Raw genomic sequence first — 15,482 nt, forward strand, 5'->3', positions numbered from 1 at the left:
AGCCCTAATAGGCCATAAAAATCGTTTCTTGATTTACTTTGGGCCAAAAGTTATCTAAATTATCTATAATTTGGGCTTAAGCATTTAAGGGCCCGAATTCTTTCCCTTCCTTCTCCATTCTCGGCCCAAGCCCAAAAGAAAGGGAGGGTTGACTTTTTGCATGCCACATCATTTTTTTTGTAGGATAACTAAGCATTACACTTCAAACATCCATGCACTTCTCATATTTCCATGCAATCTCACTCTCTCTTCTGCCCTCTCTTTTGCTCTCGGCCAAACCCAAACACACACACCCACAATTTACTCAAAAATTCTCTCAAGAAGCTCTCTCCTCTCCTCTCCATATTTTCAAATTCTAAGAGGCTTTCAAGGAGCTTCTTCCATAAAAATCATCATTCAAGGTAAGTTGGTGCTTAATTTATGATCTAACTCACTTCTTTCATAAAAAATCACCTCTTAATCCATTCAAATTCATGATCTTGCATCATAGAACCCACTAACTTTGAGATCCATCCGAGGAACTTGCTAGGGCCGAAAATAGCACCAAACTTCTCCAAATCTTCTTAAAAACTGAAACCACACTCAAGGTGAGCTTCATACCCCTTTGTTTTCGGTATTTATGAGTTTTATGGTGGAGAATATAAGAAAATGTGTAGATCTATGTGTATATGTATGCTATGTGTGATTTGATGCATGTATGAGTGTGATTTCATGTGTTTTGTGATGAATATGTACCAAAAAGGGGTGTAAACCCGAGCTAAGACACGAGAAAGTAAAAAAAAACATAACCTAAGCTATCTTACACTAAACAAGTCAAGAATAATAGCTTATAAGGTCACGATGAACATATTCTAACATAGAACTCATTTTTGGGCTTAAATTGTCAAAAATACAAATTTGGGGTAAAAATCAACAAGTCACGGTTTCTTGAAGGTTTAAAATGGTCAAAACAGTTTCAATAAATATTTTTCTGAACATTAGGAATTTCAAGGGGCTTAAAATGTAAATTTTTAGCTTAATGGGCTAAACATGGGCTTCTCGGCCCATTAAGCCTCAAAATGCGAAAAATGATAAGTTGAGGGGCTGAAAATTTAACTTTCTGTAAAACAGGGTGTAATTAGCATGACAATATGTTTTTAAGGGTCAAAAATGCTTTTCACTATCAAAAGGGACCAAAAATGTAACCTTTTTAGATTTTGGGCCAAAACTGTAAAAGTTGTGAAAAATGGGTTCCTAACCGAGAAACATTATTCTGGAGTGGCTGAAGCTATCAACAACGTAAAATTGGGTTAAAATCGTGTTTTCAACAATTATAATAGAAAAGTGTCAAGAAAAGGGTTTTAAGGACTAAAAATGAAATTCTTTTGTATAAAAGGACCAAAAGTGTTATTTTTATAAAAGAATGGAAATGAAAAGGGTTAAACTCTATTTTCAAACAAATCAATTCACAATACAAGATCCATGACTACCGACGAAATGGAAAACAAATACACTCTCAATAACAATTATCGTTATAAACGAATTGATTCAGTCTCGAATCAATAACAAAACAAAATCGTTAAACCAAAGCCATTCGTTAAACACGCGATAACTATGATGAGCTAACTTACAAACTTTGGGCATGAAAGTCTCAAATCATGTTTGTTGGGCCTTACTATCCCATTAACATGATCTTTGGGCCCAAAGGGAATATGCTTTTGTGTAATTGGGCCTCCTCTGACCTGATTTCATGTAAAAGGACTTTCGCTAGTTCTAATGTCCTATCGGGCCCTATTGGCCCATTAGTACTGCTAGTAAGGTCGAGAAGTCAAATGCGAGTCGGGCCAACGTGTCTTTCGCATTTTCGATAGCCTTAAATAACTCATGGAAATAACGGGACTTCGTACTCTCCTTTCTCCTCGATTGTTGGGCTTACGAGAAATCAAAGTAAACAGATTCAGGGCGTTAAACAAGAGTAATCATGGTGGGTGGATTAAGTGAGTAGTAACGGTCAACGGCTTTAAGGATCATTCGTAATCTGTAGTTATAAACTAGTCATTTTCTTTAATGTGTGATTACAACAATTCACAAACCCTGATTAATCCAACGCCACCCGGGTAATCAAAATCATTCGACGTAACAATATAACAATAGAGAAATAATTGTGTTTTACGTATTGGGAAAACATCGGGTTTTCCTGGGAAGTTCAACATTTTCACTTGCGCGATCTATACAAAAGTTCAACAATTATACATGTTTTGAAAAATCAACGAGCATATATTTACTGATCTTCACACCCATTTTTTTACAATAATCTTTTCAGAAAATATCGGATTTTCTGGGTTTTACAAACTTCTTTAAATTATTTTATCACAACCTTGCGTATGAATTCACCAACATTTCATATGTTGACGTTTTTCAAAATTGACTTGTATTCTCAGGTGGAAGGTAAACCAAAGAATAAGTACCAAGTAATGTTAGGGTGTTTGCTTATGATATCCACCAGACAATTTTTGTTATGAAGTTGTAATGACTAAAACTAAGTATTGGATGTAAACAATATCGGTTGTATTATTTTAACGCATGGTGATTATTTATGTTATGCTTCATGTATATTCATTGTGATGGTATTCAATTTAAGTCACAAGAGCCCTCAGACGTTTCCGTCGTCTGCTTCAGGGGTGTGACAATTGGTGACCTCGGAGTAGTCCCGACCGTTCAAGAGAAAATGGAAGTCTTCTGTGATAATGAAGGCACCGTGCTTTGACAAAATAATTAAGAATTATCCATGTGTATTGTACTTCATTCTTTAATTATTTATTTTTGTGTTTCATTTCTCTTGTTTTACTTTCTGAGTAATTTGATTATTCAAAATTACACAGTCGCTCATACTTTTGGAAGTAAATAGTGATTTAAGATTGTCATGAATTTATTGTATATTTTCTATAGAGATTAGACATAGCATAGGATTGCTACAATATTCATGAATACTTATAAAATGGAGATTTTCAGTATTGGACAAACCCACGCTTAGAGATTACTTCATGGATTCAATCACGAGTAATTCTAAGATGATAATATCTTTTATTCTTCAAAGATGGATATGTAAGTTGCTAAGTATGAGTCACATGTGCATTAGTATTGCGTATACACATTAGTGGCATGATGTTATAAACGGTAATGTCATGTATCACTTGGTAAGTAAAGGATGTTGTTATATTGTCAACGTTTATTCGTTCCTTTTGCCTTAACAGGAAAAGCGATATCCTTGGGCCCCTCGGTGATTTGGTGTTGACATTATAGTGTTGGGTACAGCCGGGACTAAATTGATGTGTTCAATTACTAGTTTAATGACGTCATCACAAATTAGGAAATCAGAAAACATAATTTTGGACAATGAGAATTATTATAATCCATGTCTTATGTCCACACACTATCTTGACCAACGAAGGAAAATCTGATCACTTATCTTAGGGTCAATGTATTATTGGATTAGAGTTCGACAGATGCTTCGGAAAGCACACTTTGTTGTTTGATTAAAAGTTATACTTTTATTTGTAGTTGTACACTTATCCAAGTGGGATACTGTTGGATGAAGGTGTCTAGGATCATAACTAAATTAGTATATACTTAAATTAGAAGATATGTTCTTTTTGGGTTACCCACAAAACAAGTAACTGAATAGGATGACATTTGGAGAGAGAGGTAGATTTATTGATTTATTATATGATTAATAAATTGTAATAAATTATTTGTTAATATATTATGAAATTAATATATTAATTAGAAGTAGTATTAATTAATTACAAATTAATCAAAAATTAATTGGGATTAATTGGATTTATTAAATGTGCAAGGACCAAAGCTATAATTGTTCAAAAGTTAAACAAGAAAAGGATTCTAGAACCCTCTTGGGATGGTCGGTTTTGGCATGTCCATTTAGGGTTTCTCGAATGTTCCTTTTAGATAATTAAGGGATTAGATAATTACATAATTTGAAATATTATTGTTATATTCAAATTAGGGTTTTCTAGGGTTCCTTAAGCAACTACAAATAGGACCCTTAGGCTCTATATTTTCGTCCACTTGATAGCTCAAGGAAGAGTACAAAATTTTCCCCCATCTCCTCTCTTCGCTTATCTTCAAATTGCTAAGGTTTCGGGTATAAGCCATTAAAGGCACTAAGGTTTTGGTGCTTGCTTTTAGAAGAATCAAAGGAAAGGATAATAATATTTATTTTCTATAATAAATTAAAGGTATGTAAAACCCTAATTGCATTTTTGAAATACCTGGGGTTTCTTAGGTTTCTTTATGCTCATTGTTTCTTGTTGTCAATTAGAGAAAACATAGATCCTTTATAGGTTGAATGTGAACTTAGGATTTAATTTTTTTGCTTCATATGTGTTTTAATAACCTATAAAATCTATCAGATCCAACCATGGTCCTTCATATGTGAATGTTATGATCCATCCATAGTCTTACAATCATGTACATTGCTACAACTCAGGTGTAGTATTTCCTTCCATGATCCAACCATGGTCTTCCATGTGTGAATGATATGATCCAACTATAGTCTTACAATCACTTCCATTGCTACAGGCCAGGTGTAGTCTTTCCTACCATGATCCAACCATGGTATTCCATATAACCTACAAAGAGTGAATGAAACTCTTACACGATATTGAACTTGTCACCTACTAGACCCCATCATGTGTTAGGGTCATCCTTCAAACCCCAAAACCTTCATTAGACAAGAATAAATAAAAAGGCCCTCCTACAACCCTCAGCCTGAACCTAGATACTAATCCAAAATTTGTGCTTCTACCGATGCTTCAAACCGTCATACAAGATGAACTGGATCCTCCTTATTTGCTTCCCTGATTACATCTCACTACTGAACATCATTTCCTACTTAAGGTCTAACATGGCCAACAACCATACTAGCTATCTTCCTACCTTTGAATATGAAGTTTCGGGTTGATCTGCAACCATAAATAATTCCATCTGACGAAGGGAGTCTCCCCCACTTGAAATTGGTTAAACTCTAACAACTTCGTAGCCATTCGAATATCAAAACCAATTCAAATATTCCATCAGATGGTTCCTAACAACCACACCTAACATTATCAAACAAAAAGTAATCAAAATTCTTTAAACAAACTTAAAAGCTCATGTATAACTATAAACCTTAGTGATCAAATCCATAGAGTTCCTCACAACAACAACAATTCATACCTAAACTTCACATTAAAACCAAAGTTGACTAATATAATATCTCTCAATAGATCGTCCAAGATTACAACTGAAACAACAAAACAAACAAAATATAAGAGATTCTGATAACACCAATGATTGTTGCACTGAACCAAACTAAAGGAAACCGCTAACTCAAAACCCGACTATTGGGACTCTAACTATCCCATGTCTTCCACCCGGTAACTAACAATTCAAAGGTGTCACATCCAAAACCACACCATCGGATCCCAAAGGACAATTGGACTTAACATGGAATGCCTGACATTAAAAGAAACATACCCTTGGCGACTACCTCTAACTACAGTCCTGGCTGAAGTGACCCTCCTGATCACACCTGAAACATCCAGAAATAGGCACATGATAAACACCCAAATGAATCCGACCACACCTACTGCAAGGTCTGCGAGTCTCTTGATCTCCAAAATAAAAAACCTGCCACCCTAGCCTTCCTTGTTGTTACTGTAGCTCTATGAACCTAATTATGCCTCCTTTTCCTCTATTGGGTCACCAACTCCAGCTCTCTCTCCCTAGGTGCTTCCACCAAACTGAGAAGAGTCTTATGACTCGATATATTCACGTGCTCTCATATATCTGTCCTCAACATATCATGGTAGTAAACACTCCACATCTCTTTAAGCCATATACAAAGGACAACATCTCTCTCTCCCTCTCTCTCTCTCTCTCTCTCTCTCTTTAAACTTGGCAGTGATCTCAGCCACCATCTCTGAAGTTTTCTTAAGTGCCAGATATTTCTGAGTCAACTGTTGAACTTCAGCTGCGGGCACAAACTCTCTCTTGAATCTGGTAAAAAATTCCTCCCATGACATGGACTCGATCGCATCCGATTCGAGGTTGTGGATAACCTTGCACCACCAATCATTAACTCTGTCACACAGAATACATGTCACAAATCTGAACTTGGCCTCCTTGGACAAAAGCTAGCGCGAAAGGTACTCTTCATATCGGCAATCCAACATATATGAATGATCGGTTCCCTACTCCCAGTGAAATATGGGGCTCCATAAGCATCAAACTCCCTAAATAAAACTTACAGATCCCTTAGATGGCTGGCCCCCCAAATCAGGCAGAAGAACCCTAAGTTTCTCATCAATTATTGAAATCAATTCATCCTTAAGTAGGCTGATCAAAATAGGAAAATACTCTCTCATGCACCTCGAAATATTTGCAGTTATGATGTCATGAACGACCTCCTCACTCAGATCTGCATCACCAACACAGAAGACCTCCATCCTTAATCTAAAAGATAATGGAAACACATCAAACAATTCATAGTGCAAACCCAGACGATGAATACCCACCTACAAGTTCCACGGTAATCCTAAAATACTCCGTGTCCCAAGTATGGATAATGTGCCTTCAGTAGTACGGGCTCAATACTGCCTTCCACACCTATCCATACATGTTCAAGGATAGTTCCAAGACTCCCAAATCACTTCACATAGCACCACTAAACTCCTCTAATGCATGCCTAGGTCTAACTATATGAATAAATCTATACTTCCTAGATTCCCTCTCTAGGTTCCTTCCATTCCCACAAAATCAAATTTCTAGAAATCTATAAAAACACCACGGTTGCCTTGTGCATGGAAGTTATAAACAATAAAAAATCCAATAGATTGTCGAATAAGTCATTCTACCCAATGCCCACAACAAAAAAAAATGAGGAAACAAGGCTAAATAAATCATTATGGGACTATGCAATCCTGATCGTATACAACTCTAAAACATACACCTAGAAAATAACATTACCAATAAAGAATTCAAGGAGCAACTAATAAACAATTCTCTAGGAAATAAGGCATCACAGATTTCAGGCAATTATATCATGCAATTCATTAGCGTATCTACAACCTTCATTCTAGCATGTATAAAAATTCATAGCACAAATACAAGATCATATGGGTATATTGGGAATTACTTATTTCCTGAGCTACAGCCGGCTATACGCATCATATCCTCCATTTGCTACGAAATCTTTTTGAGAAAATTGTTTTCATGAATAAAAGTATTCTCATTTCAAAAACATGTTTAGAAAATCTGTTAGTCCTTAGTTTGAGTTCATATACACCATGTCACAACCGTCAAATTTAGGTCAAAGAAAGTCAACAAGTCAACTCGATCATCTCGACATGTACTAGTATGTTAGGGTTTACGCTATGTTTCCTAATGTACAACTTACTATTATAATACAAAGTATCTCTTTGAAGTTTCAAATGTTTATGGATCTAAACCCTAAATAGGGTGAGTGACGTACCAACTCGATAAACACAACTATGTGTCCTTCAAGGATGTATAACACTCATAACATGCCGTAGCGGATTTTACAATGCTAACACTATGAGGAAAAATCATAAGAAAGGCTACAAAAAAAATCTCTCTCAATCTCTTTCTCTCTCTATCTCTCTCTCTACCAAATCTCTTTCAACTTATTTATAAACACCTGTACCATCCCATCCCTTCCTTTGTTGAAAACAGCTTAAAACAGAAGGAGAATACTCAATGAAGAAGCCCATTTCGAATACAGTATTCATTCTCGGAGCCTCTCTTCTTGGTCCGGAACCCTCTGTTAGAACAAAGTTCTAGTAGGATCGATTGATTCTAAGCAGAAAAGCAATAAATAAAACAATAAAGAACACAAGAATGGATTAACTGGTGTCAAATGATTAAGCTTTAACACCTCAGAAGTGCTCGACAAAGAACTTTGACTGTAGAGGTGTTTAGCGTTACAAAGAAATAATAATAATAATAATAATAACTACAGTATCTAAGACATACATGCATGCAATATAAATAGCATAACCCTAATCTATAATCACGGATGGATAGGCCCATTCCGGAAATACTCAAACGAAGCCCATGACGTAACACAAAACACCCAACAATCTCCCCCATTGCGTCAATGGAGTCGGGAGCTTAGTTCTATTGAGCAATAGTCGACTTCTTGACAATCTTGAACACCTTCGGTATAATGGCCAAAAGAGTTTGTCTAAAAGAAATGTACCACCGAAGCATGTTAGTAAAATTCTTTTGTCTGACTAATTGTTCTACTTACACCGATTGATAATATTGATTATGTGCTCTAAGCAGTCTGTTGAGAACAGATGCTTATCAACAAGAGCAGAAAGAAATTTGTCACCTTCGGCTCTTGTAAATATCATTGTGAGATGTGTAGAATCAATTTGACCTATCTTCATCTTTTTCACATCTCCAGGCTTTCCAGTTGGCTTCACAGTTGGTTTCTTTCTCAAGACGTTAGCAATCTCCTGATCCATCTTTGCAACTTCATGGATATAGGAAGCCAACATCCTCTTCAGATGATCCAGGATCGTCTTATACTCCTTCGCATTAGTGAGCAAAATGTTGTACAATAAGCTCCAATCATGAGGATTTAAGTTAGGAAGATCTGCCAGGGATATCATAGAAACCGAGTTGTCTGAACCTCGGGTTATTCTGAATTGAACGTTAAGAAATTTCCCTGCAGGCGAAGGCTTGAATACTTTGACCGTTTTAAACTTCTATGCACTCCAAGTCAAGTATTGAGGCTGACCGAACTGAAGATAATAATTGATGAGATCGCGATCAACCCGAGGATAAGGTGAGGGAACTTCTTTCGTTGAATCGAAACAATGAAAAACAAATGCCTTTCATGTTATAGTCATATCAAAATGTGAGTCTTTCGAATTCTCGCATTCAAATGAAGCTACAGGTTCCAGCCAGTACATGCTTGGAAACTCTATTGCTTCTTTGATTAGCGTTTCCCTAGTCCAAAGAGGAAAAAGTGCTTGCTTGCAAGCAAGATCATCAAGCTCTTCCTTCTTCTTTCGCTCCCTGTCTACTTTGCAATCCGGAGGTTTTCATCTAACTCCTGGTCCCTTTTCTTTCGCTTTAGGGGATCAACAATATTTTCTTCATCATCTTCTTCAACAAGACCTTTCATCTTTTCTTGATCACCAGAACCGGAAGCTACATTAACCTTTGGTTCTGTTTTGACAATGACTTTCGGTTTATCAGTAGTAGTTCTATTTGTTCCTTCTCCTCCTTGTTGCAGAGTAACCAACGGCTTCGTAACACCCTTCATTTCACGAAGACGTTCAGTTGCAGGAAGAAGCTTGGTAGTCAGGTGATTCCAGATTGTAAGAGTAAGAATGGAATCATGAGCTTGAAGAACATTGTTTAGCATATTGAGAACATCACCAGCACAACTTTGGAAAACTGCACGCTCGGTTTTCTACAAAGTTATTTCCTGATCCACGTGAGCCAATTGAACCTTTTGAACTTCAACAGTAGTGGTTTGACGAGCAAGATCTTCCATCAATGTGTTTTCCTTTGCTAAATTAGTGTGGAGCTTCTCAAGATGAGTATTTACTGAGCTAAGAAGAGAAGTGTTCTCGGCTTGAATATCAGAACGAACGGAATCAAACTTGAGTTTCTCCTCCTGAAGAGACTTGGAGAGAGAGTCAACCGATGCATTTACTTTAGCTGCATTGTCATCAACATGTCCCTTAAGGGAATCAAGAAATATCTGGATATTGTTTATGAGTTCCACAACATCGGTTGTAGCTTTATTGCAGGCAAATGTAGATGCGTCAACAGTCTTGGTGGATTTATCAATTTCTTCCGTATACTGCTCAAAAGCATTGTCCAAGAAATCCTTCATCTAGACACTGCACTTGTTGTCTTGTTGTTGGAGCCTCGTCATCTTCATCAGTGGGAAGTCTGTAAGGACTACAATACGTTGAGTCAAACTCAATATTGCCACCACCTAGAGTGGGAGCAGAATCACTAGAGGGTGATGGTGAAGGAGGTTTAGGTGTAACAGGGGTTTTGGTTTCAGTATTAGTCCCCGTATAAGATACGTTGACATTTACTGGAGGTTCGTTTGCGGTAGTGGAGATTGGGGTAGTTGTGGTAGTTGCTTGTGAAATAATGGGAGGTGGGAATGGGGTTGTAGAAAAGGGTATTGTGCTAGCTGGTGGAGGTGGTGGAATAGCGGTAGTATTTTGAGTTGTAGGAGGTGGTGGAATTTGTGCAACCGAAACTAGAACAGTAGTCATCGGTGGGGATGGAGGAGGAGTTGGAACCTTGTCATTGTGTTGTTCAGTGGGAGTAGGAGAACGAAGAGGTGTATTACCTCTAGGTGAACCTTCGTGTCCAACGTCTTCATCCTCTTTAGCCGATTGCCCCTCATCATGTTCTGAGCTTGAAGAAGAAGGTTTCTTTGGTCTCCTTGCCATTTTCTTGACTTTCTTTGGAGTCGAAGAGGTAGCTTTTTCAGCCTTTCGCTTCTTAGACATGGCAGTTTTTGTAGAAGGACATTCAGTTTCCACCTTCTTGGTATCTGCCTTCTTCCCTCGCTTTGCTGGTTTCTCCACAACATCTAATGTGGCTTGCATTTCAAGAGTCACTTCTCTCGGACCCTTGGGAGGAAGTTTCTAGTAGGCAGCCATCACATTACTTTCACTCGACACACACCTGTACATTGTTTCAAGTATTGATCCAATGTGAGAAAACTTGGTGGCATCAGAGAAGATAATCTTCTTGGTATGAAAAGTAGCCACAGAGGAGAGCATAACATTTTTCATAATTGGAATCTGAAAGTTATCAATGGCCCTTCGAGTGACAATGGTCCAAAAATGACCATAGGAGATCTCTGAATGGCTTGTTGATGAGTTGAGACTTTGTACCGGTTGCGACCAAATAAGAGAGCCGTAATCCAGGTCAATACCATTGTAGAGACCATAGAGAATGGTCATAAAACCTTTACTTGTACCATCAGACCCAACAACCCGTTCTGCTAAACTCTTGTTGATAAGGGTAAGTAACCCATTCCATTGTGGTGGCAAACAGGACTTCTTGAACTTAGTCACTGTTGTAAGAACATCAGTATAACCCATTTCATAAAACCTCGAGAATAACTAAGTCATGGATATGAAATCTGGAGAGATGACAGAAGCATCGAGGACAAGCCTTAGCAGATAGCAGAATTGGGCTTTTGAAATGGATTCCTAGTGATTGAAAATTTGAAAGTAGATCCTCTCCTTGTTCTTGTCATAAGACGCAGTAGAGTAAACCTGGAACAGCAGAGACATGGGAACTGATGCCACCTGCGTACGAGCAATTACCAGTTGGGTGTACTTAAGACATTCAACAACGTGCAACATGTATGAATCATACAAGAATGGGTTTAGTTGAATGATCATGTTCTGATTAGGTTTGGTCACAAGTAATGACGATGAAGCACTTTGATCTTGAGGAGATGAGGATTCCGCCATTGATGAAGAAAAAGGCGAACATTCAAGATTGTTGAAGATTGCATGTTGTGTTTAAGAGAATTTGAGGAAGGTAAGAAGTAAAAGAGGTGCGAGAAATCATTTATATACCGTTGCTATGAGAGAGAAAGAATATCTTGTAATGATGATACGATCCCAAAAAAGTCGCCTGGAAAAGCGTGATTTGACAGCTAGGTTTTCCCAGATAGACGTCATCAAGTGTGGGTATAGGAGCCGTTTCAAATTCACGCGCCCAATATTAATGGTTATTCGATCACTCTATTCGAAATCTTATCCACACATCAAACCAATCTTCAATTTGCAACACATGTAACTTTTTTTAAAATATAACCGCTTTTGCTCCAAAAAAAACTTAAACAAGACATTAGAAACATGAACTAGAATTTTGGAAAATCACAAAGAATTTTCGTGCAAGAGTGTGCCAAAGATAAAGAAATAAAGCAAAATGTGTGTAGGATGTGAGTGAAATCTTATTGGAACATTAAGCAAATGATTCCGGGCACGAATCTCTTCCTTCAAACTCAAGAGACATTTGAAGTGCTTTTGTGGTTCCCCGAAAAAATACGATCGAGTGTTTGTTAAGAATAACCGAAAGGCTTCTTTTTATATAATGGCTTTAAAAGGTGGCTTATCTTCTCTCGAACTTCGATGCTTTATATAAGACCGAAAGTTGAGTGAAGCACTTATGAGACCGATGTGGTCTATTGAACAAGTGGGTTAGATATCATTTGTTGTGACTGATTATGTAAAAGAAATATCAAAAACAAAAACTAAACTGGATCTTTAGGGAAGAAAAGTCTTGGTGTTAGATAGTGCATAAAGATGACTAAAAAAAATGAGATTTCGCTAGGTAACAAGTGAGATCTTGAATATTAATATTCACCGTCAATTCATTATTGGTGTTGGATTGTGGGTCTCACTTAGCACGTGATGTATGCATCTAGGATCATAAACACATCTTTTGTGTAACCATAAACCTCAGTGGTTATAGCTGAGAGTCTCAAGGGTTACTTTAGTGAAACGAAATTTGATGGAGAATGTAGAGGAGGTGAATAAAGAACCAAAAGTACCCCTGCTATATAAAAGTGACAAAGTAGAAAACTCTTAACTCATTTGAGAAGAGTAGGGTAGCTCATGACTTGAGTGAATGAAGAAGCCTGATTGGGAAGAAACGATAGGTATAGATCGAATCATTAAGGCTTCACACAGAGTCTCAGAGGATTCGGTGTACATGCAGCAGCATGTTTCTAGGGACACTTAACTAGTTCAAATTAAAGTTGTCATACCTGCCCTATCTCCAATTCATGTAGCAACGATATCCTTTGTACCTAGTAAAGAAATGAACAAAGAAAAGCAAACCACACACAAGCAAAATAAACAAAATATAATAAAGAGACAAATAAAAGATAAAATATTTTTGGTATTTTTAATTTTCTGAAAAATAATAAAAACAGAAAAATAAACAAAAATAAATGAAATTAATTTTGGAAACTCTAGAAAATAAAGATAAAAGAGAAGATAAAGCAAATAAAAAGCTTAAAAGAGAGTTTACAAAGTATACAGCCGAAAACAAACCTTTAGGGAAATGAAGCGAGATAAGCCGAGCGTTCGGTTCATTTCGGTCCCCGAAAATTCTGGAACTGAAATTAGCCGAGCGTTCAGTTCATTTCGGTCCCCGAAAAATCCGGAACCGAAATAGACCGAGCGTTCGCTCTATTTCTCTTGACTAATTTTTAGAGAGAGGTTTGAGGGTTCGGTACCAAATCTGCTTCCATCATTTCCAAACCTTGTAAAATTTTATTGAAGCTTGTTTCTGGTAAGGCTTTAGTGAAGATGTCAGCTAGTTGATCAGAGGACCGAACAAAATGAACTTCCATGTTTCCATCTTCAACATGGTCCTTGATGAAATGGTATCTTAGTGCAATATGCTTTGCCTTTGAGTGTTGCACTGGATTGTGACATATTCTTATTGGACTTTCAGAGTCATTATAGAGTTGTATTTTCTACATACTTAGTCTGTAGTCTCTTAGTTGGCTTTGTATCCAGATCACTTGTGAGGTACAGGATGCTATAGCTATGTACTCAGCTTCGACTGTTGAAAGAGACACACAAGTTTGCTTCTTGGACTGCCAGCTAATAAGTTTACCATCAAGGAATTGGCATCCACCAGTTGTGCTCTTTTGGTCCAGACCGCATCCTCCAAGATCGGCATCAGAAAAGGCTTGAACAAAGAATCCGGATCTAGCAAGGTACCAAAGACCAAGAGACGAGGTTCGCTTCAAATAACGGAAAAAGTTTTTCACTGCTACCATATGAGGTTCTCCTGGATTTGCTTGAAACCTGGCACAATAACAAACAGAGAACATAATGTTTGGTCTACTAGCCGTTAGATACATAAGAGACCCTATCATTTGACGATAGAGTGTTACGTCAACTGCAGGTTTCTCCAGAGATGAAGTTAATTTCATGCCAAACGCCATAGGAACCTTCACCTTCGAATCTCCCGTCATACCGAACTTTGCTAGCAAATTCTTCGTGTAAGCCTCCTGGTTGATAAAAATGACTTCTGGTCCCCGTCTTATATTCAATCCAAGGGAAAAAGTTAATTGGACCCATTGCGCTCATTTCATATTTAGTCTCCATCAGCTTCCTGAATTCAGCCATTAAGCTAGGATTCGTGGAGCCGAAGATGATATCATCGACATAAATCTGAACTATCATTAAATGTTCGCCTTCTTTCTTTCGAAAGAAGGTTGGGTCAACCGAACCTTTCTTGAATTTCGACATTTTAAGAAAGCGGTTTAACGTTTCATACCAAGCCCTCGGTGCTTGCTTCAGACCATATACAGCTTTATCCAACACATAACAATGATCATGGAATTTCTCATTCACGAACCCAGGAGGTTGTTCTAAGTACACAGTTTCTTCTAGTTCTCCATTTAAGAAAGCACATTTTACATCCATCTGGAAAAATTCGAAGTTTTTATGTGCATCATATGCCAGAAAGATTCTAACCGATTCCAACCTTGCCACCGGAGCGAAGGTCTCCTCATAATCTATTCCTTCTTCCTGACAATATCCCTTCACCACTAGCCGAGCCTTATTGCGAATGACGTTGCCCTCTTTATCCAACTTGTTCCTGAAGACCAATTTTAAACCGACCACAGAGCATCCTTTAGAATGGGAATCAGCCTCCAAAATCGATTACGTTCAAACTCATGGAGTTCATCTTGCATATCTTGTACCCAATCAGCATGATCAAGTGCAGCATTAACCGTCTTCGGTTCGATTTTGGAGACAAACGAATTAAACATGCATAATTCAACATAAGAGAATAGGGCAGTTTGTTTCGATTTCCATTGAGAGCGAAGGAGAACTCGCTCATCTGATTCACCAATAATTTGTGTTTTGGGATGATCCTTAGTCCATTTTGTTAGAGGAGGGTAAATTGTGTCACACCCCGCTAAAGCAGAAACACGAGGCGTGGCAGTATCAAGGGATTCATAGCAAAAGTTAAAAGACAACACCAACCATAGTATTAAAAATCATTACAAATTTACAATGGGTTCGAACAACTTTTAAAAGAAATTACAATGAAAATTGGAATACAACACATGTGAATGCTCCTAACAGTGAAGTGTCCCTAAGTGCCACTTACTCGATGATTCCTGAAAAAGCATGTAAAACGAGCGTCAACTATAAAAATAGTTGGAGAGTACTCACAAATAAACAACATAATATTGGTTTCATGAATCATAATCAAAGATTTGATATAAGTTTCCAGAGATAAAAATGAATTGCTAAAATGAGTTAATAAGTTTGTAGAAACAAATTTCGTTCTAATCATGAGAGATAAAGTATGTTGCCCAAATAAGATGCAACATTCATATTCTTATGGAAGATAAAGTTCGTTACTCAAACGAGTAAACAAGTTTC

At 37.4% G+C, this 15,482-nt stretch overlaps 1 protein-coding gene across 1 annotated transcript; it reads right to left on the reverse strand.

The window, feature by feature from the left end:
• Positions 1–13,549: 13,549 nt before the first annotated feature.
• LOC145095968 (secreted RxLR effector protein 161-like) lies at positions 13,550–14,056 on the reverse strand. Its single transcript, XM_079033767.1, has one exon. The coding sequence runs from the start codon at positions 14,054–14,056 to the stop codon at positions 13,550–13,552; it is 507 nt and encodes a 168-aa protein (XP_078889893.1).
• Positions 14,057–15,482: the final 1,426 nt, after the last annotated feature.

The sequence above is a fragment of the Lactuca serriola genome, chromosome 3 (genome assembly GCF_051521515.1).
Source record: "Lactuca serriola cultivar US96UC23 chromosome 3, Lser_US96UC23_V15, whole genome shotgun sequence".
Classification (NCBI taxonomy): domain Eukaryota; kingdom Viridiplantae; phylum Streptophyta; class Magnoliopsida; order Asterales; family Asteraceae; genus Lactuca; species Lactuca serriola.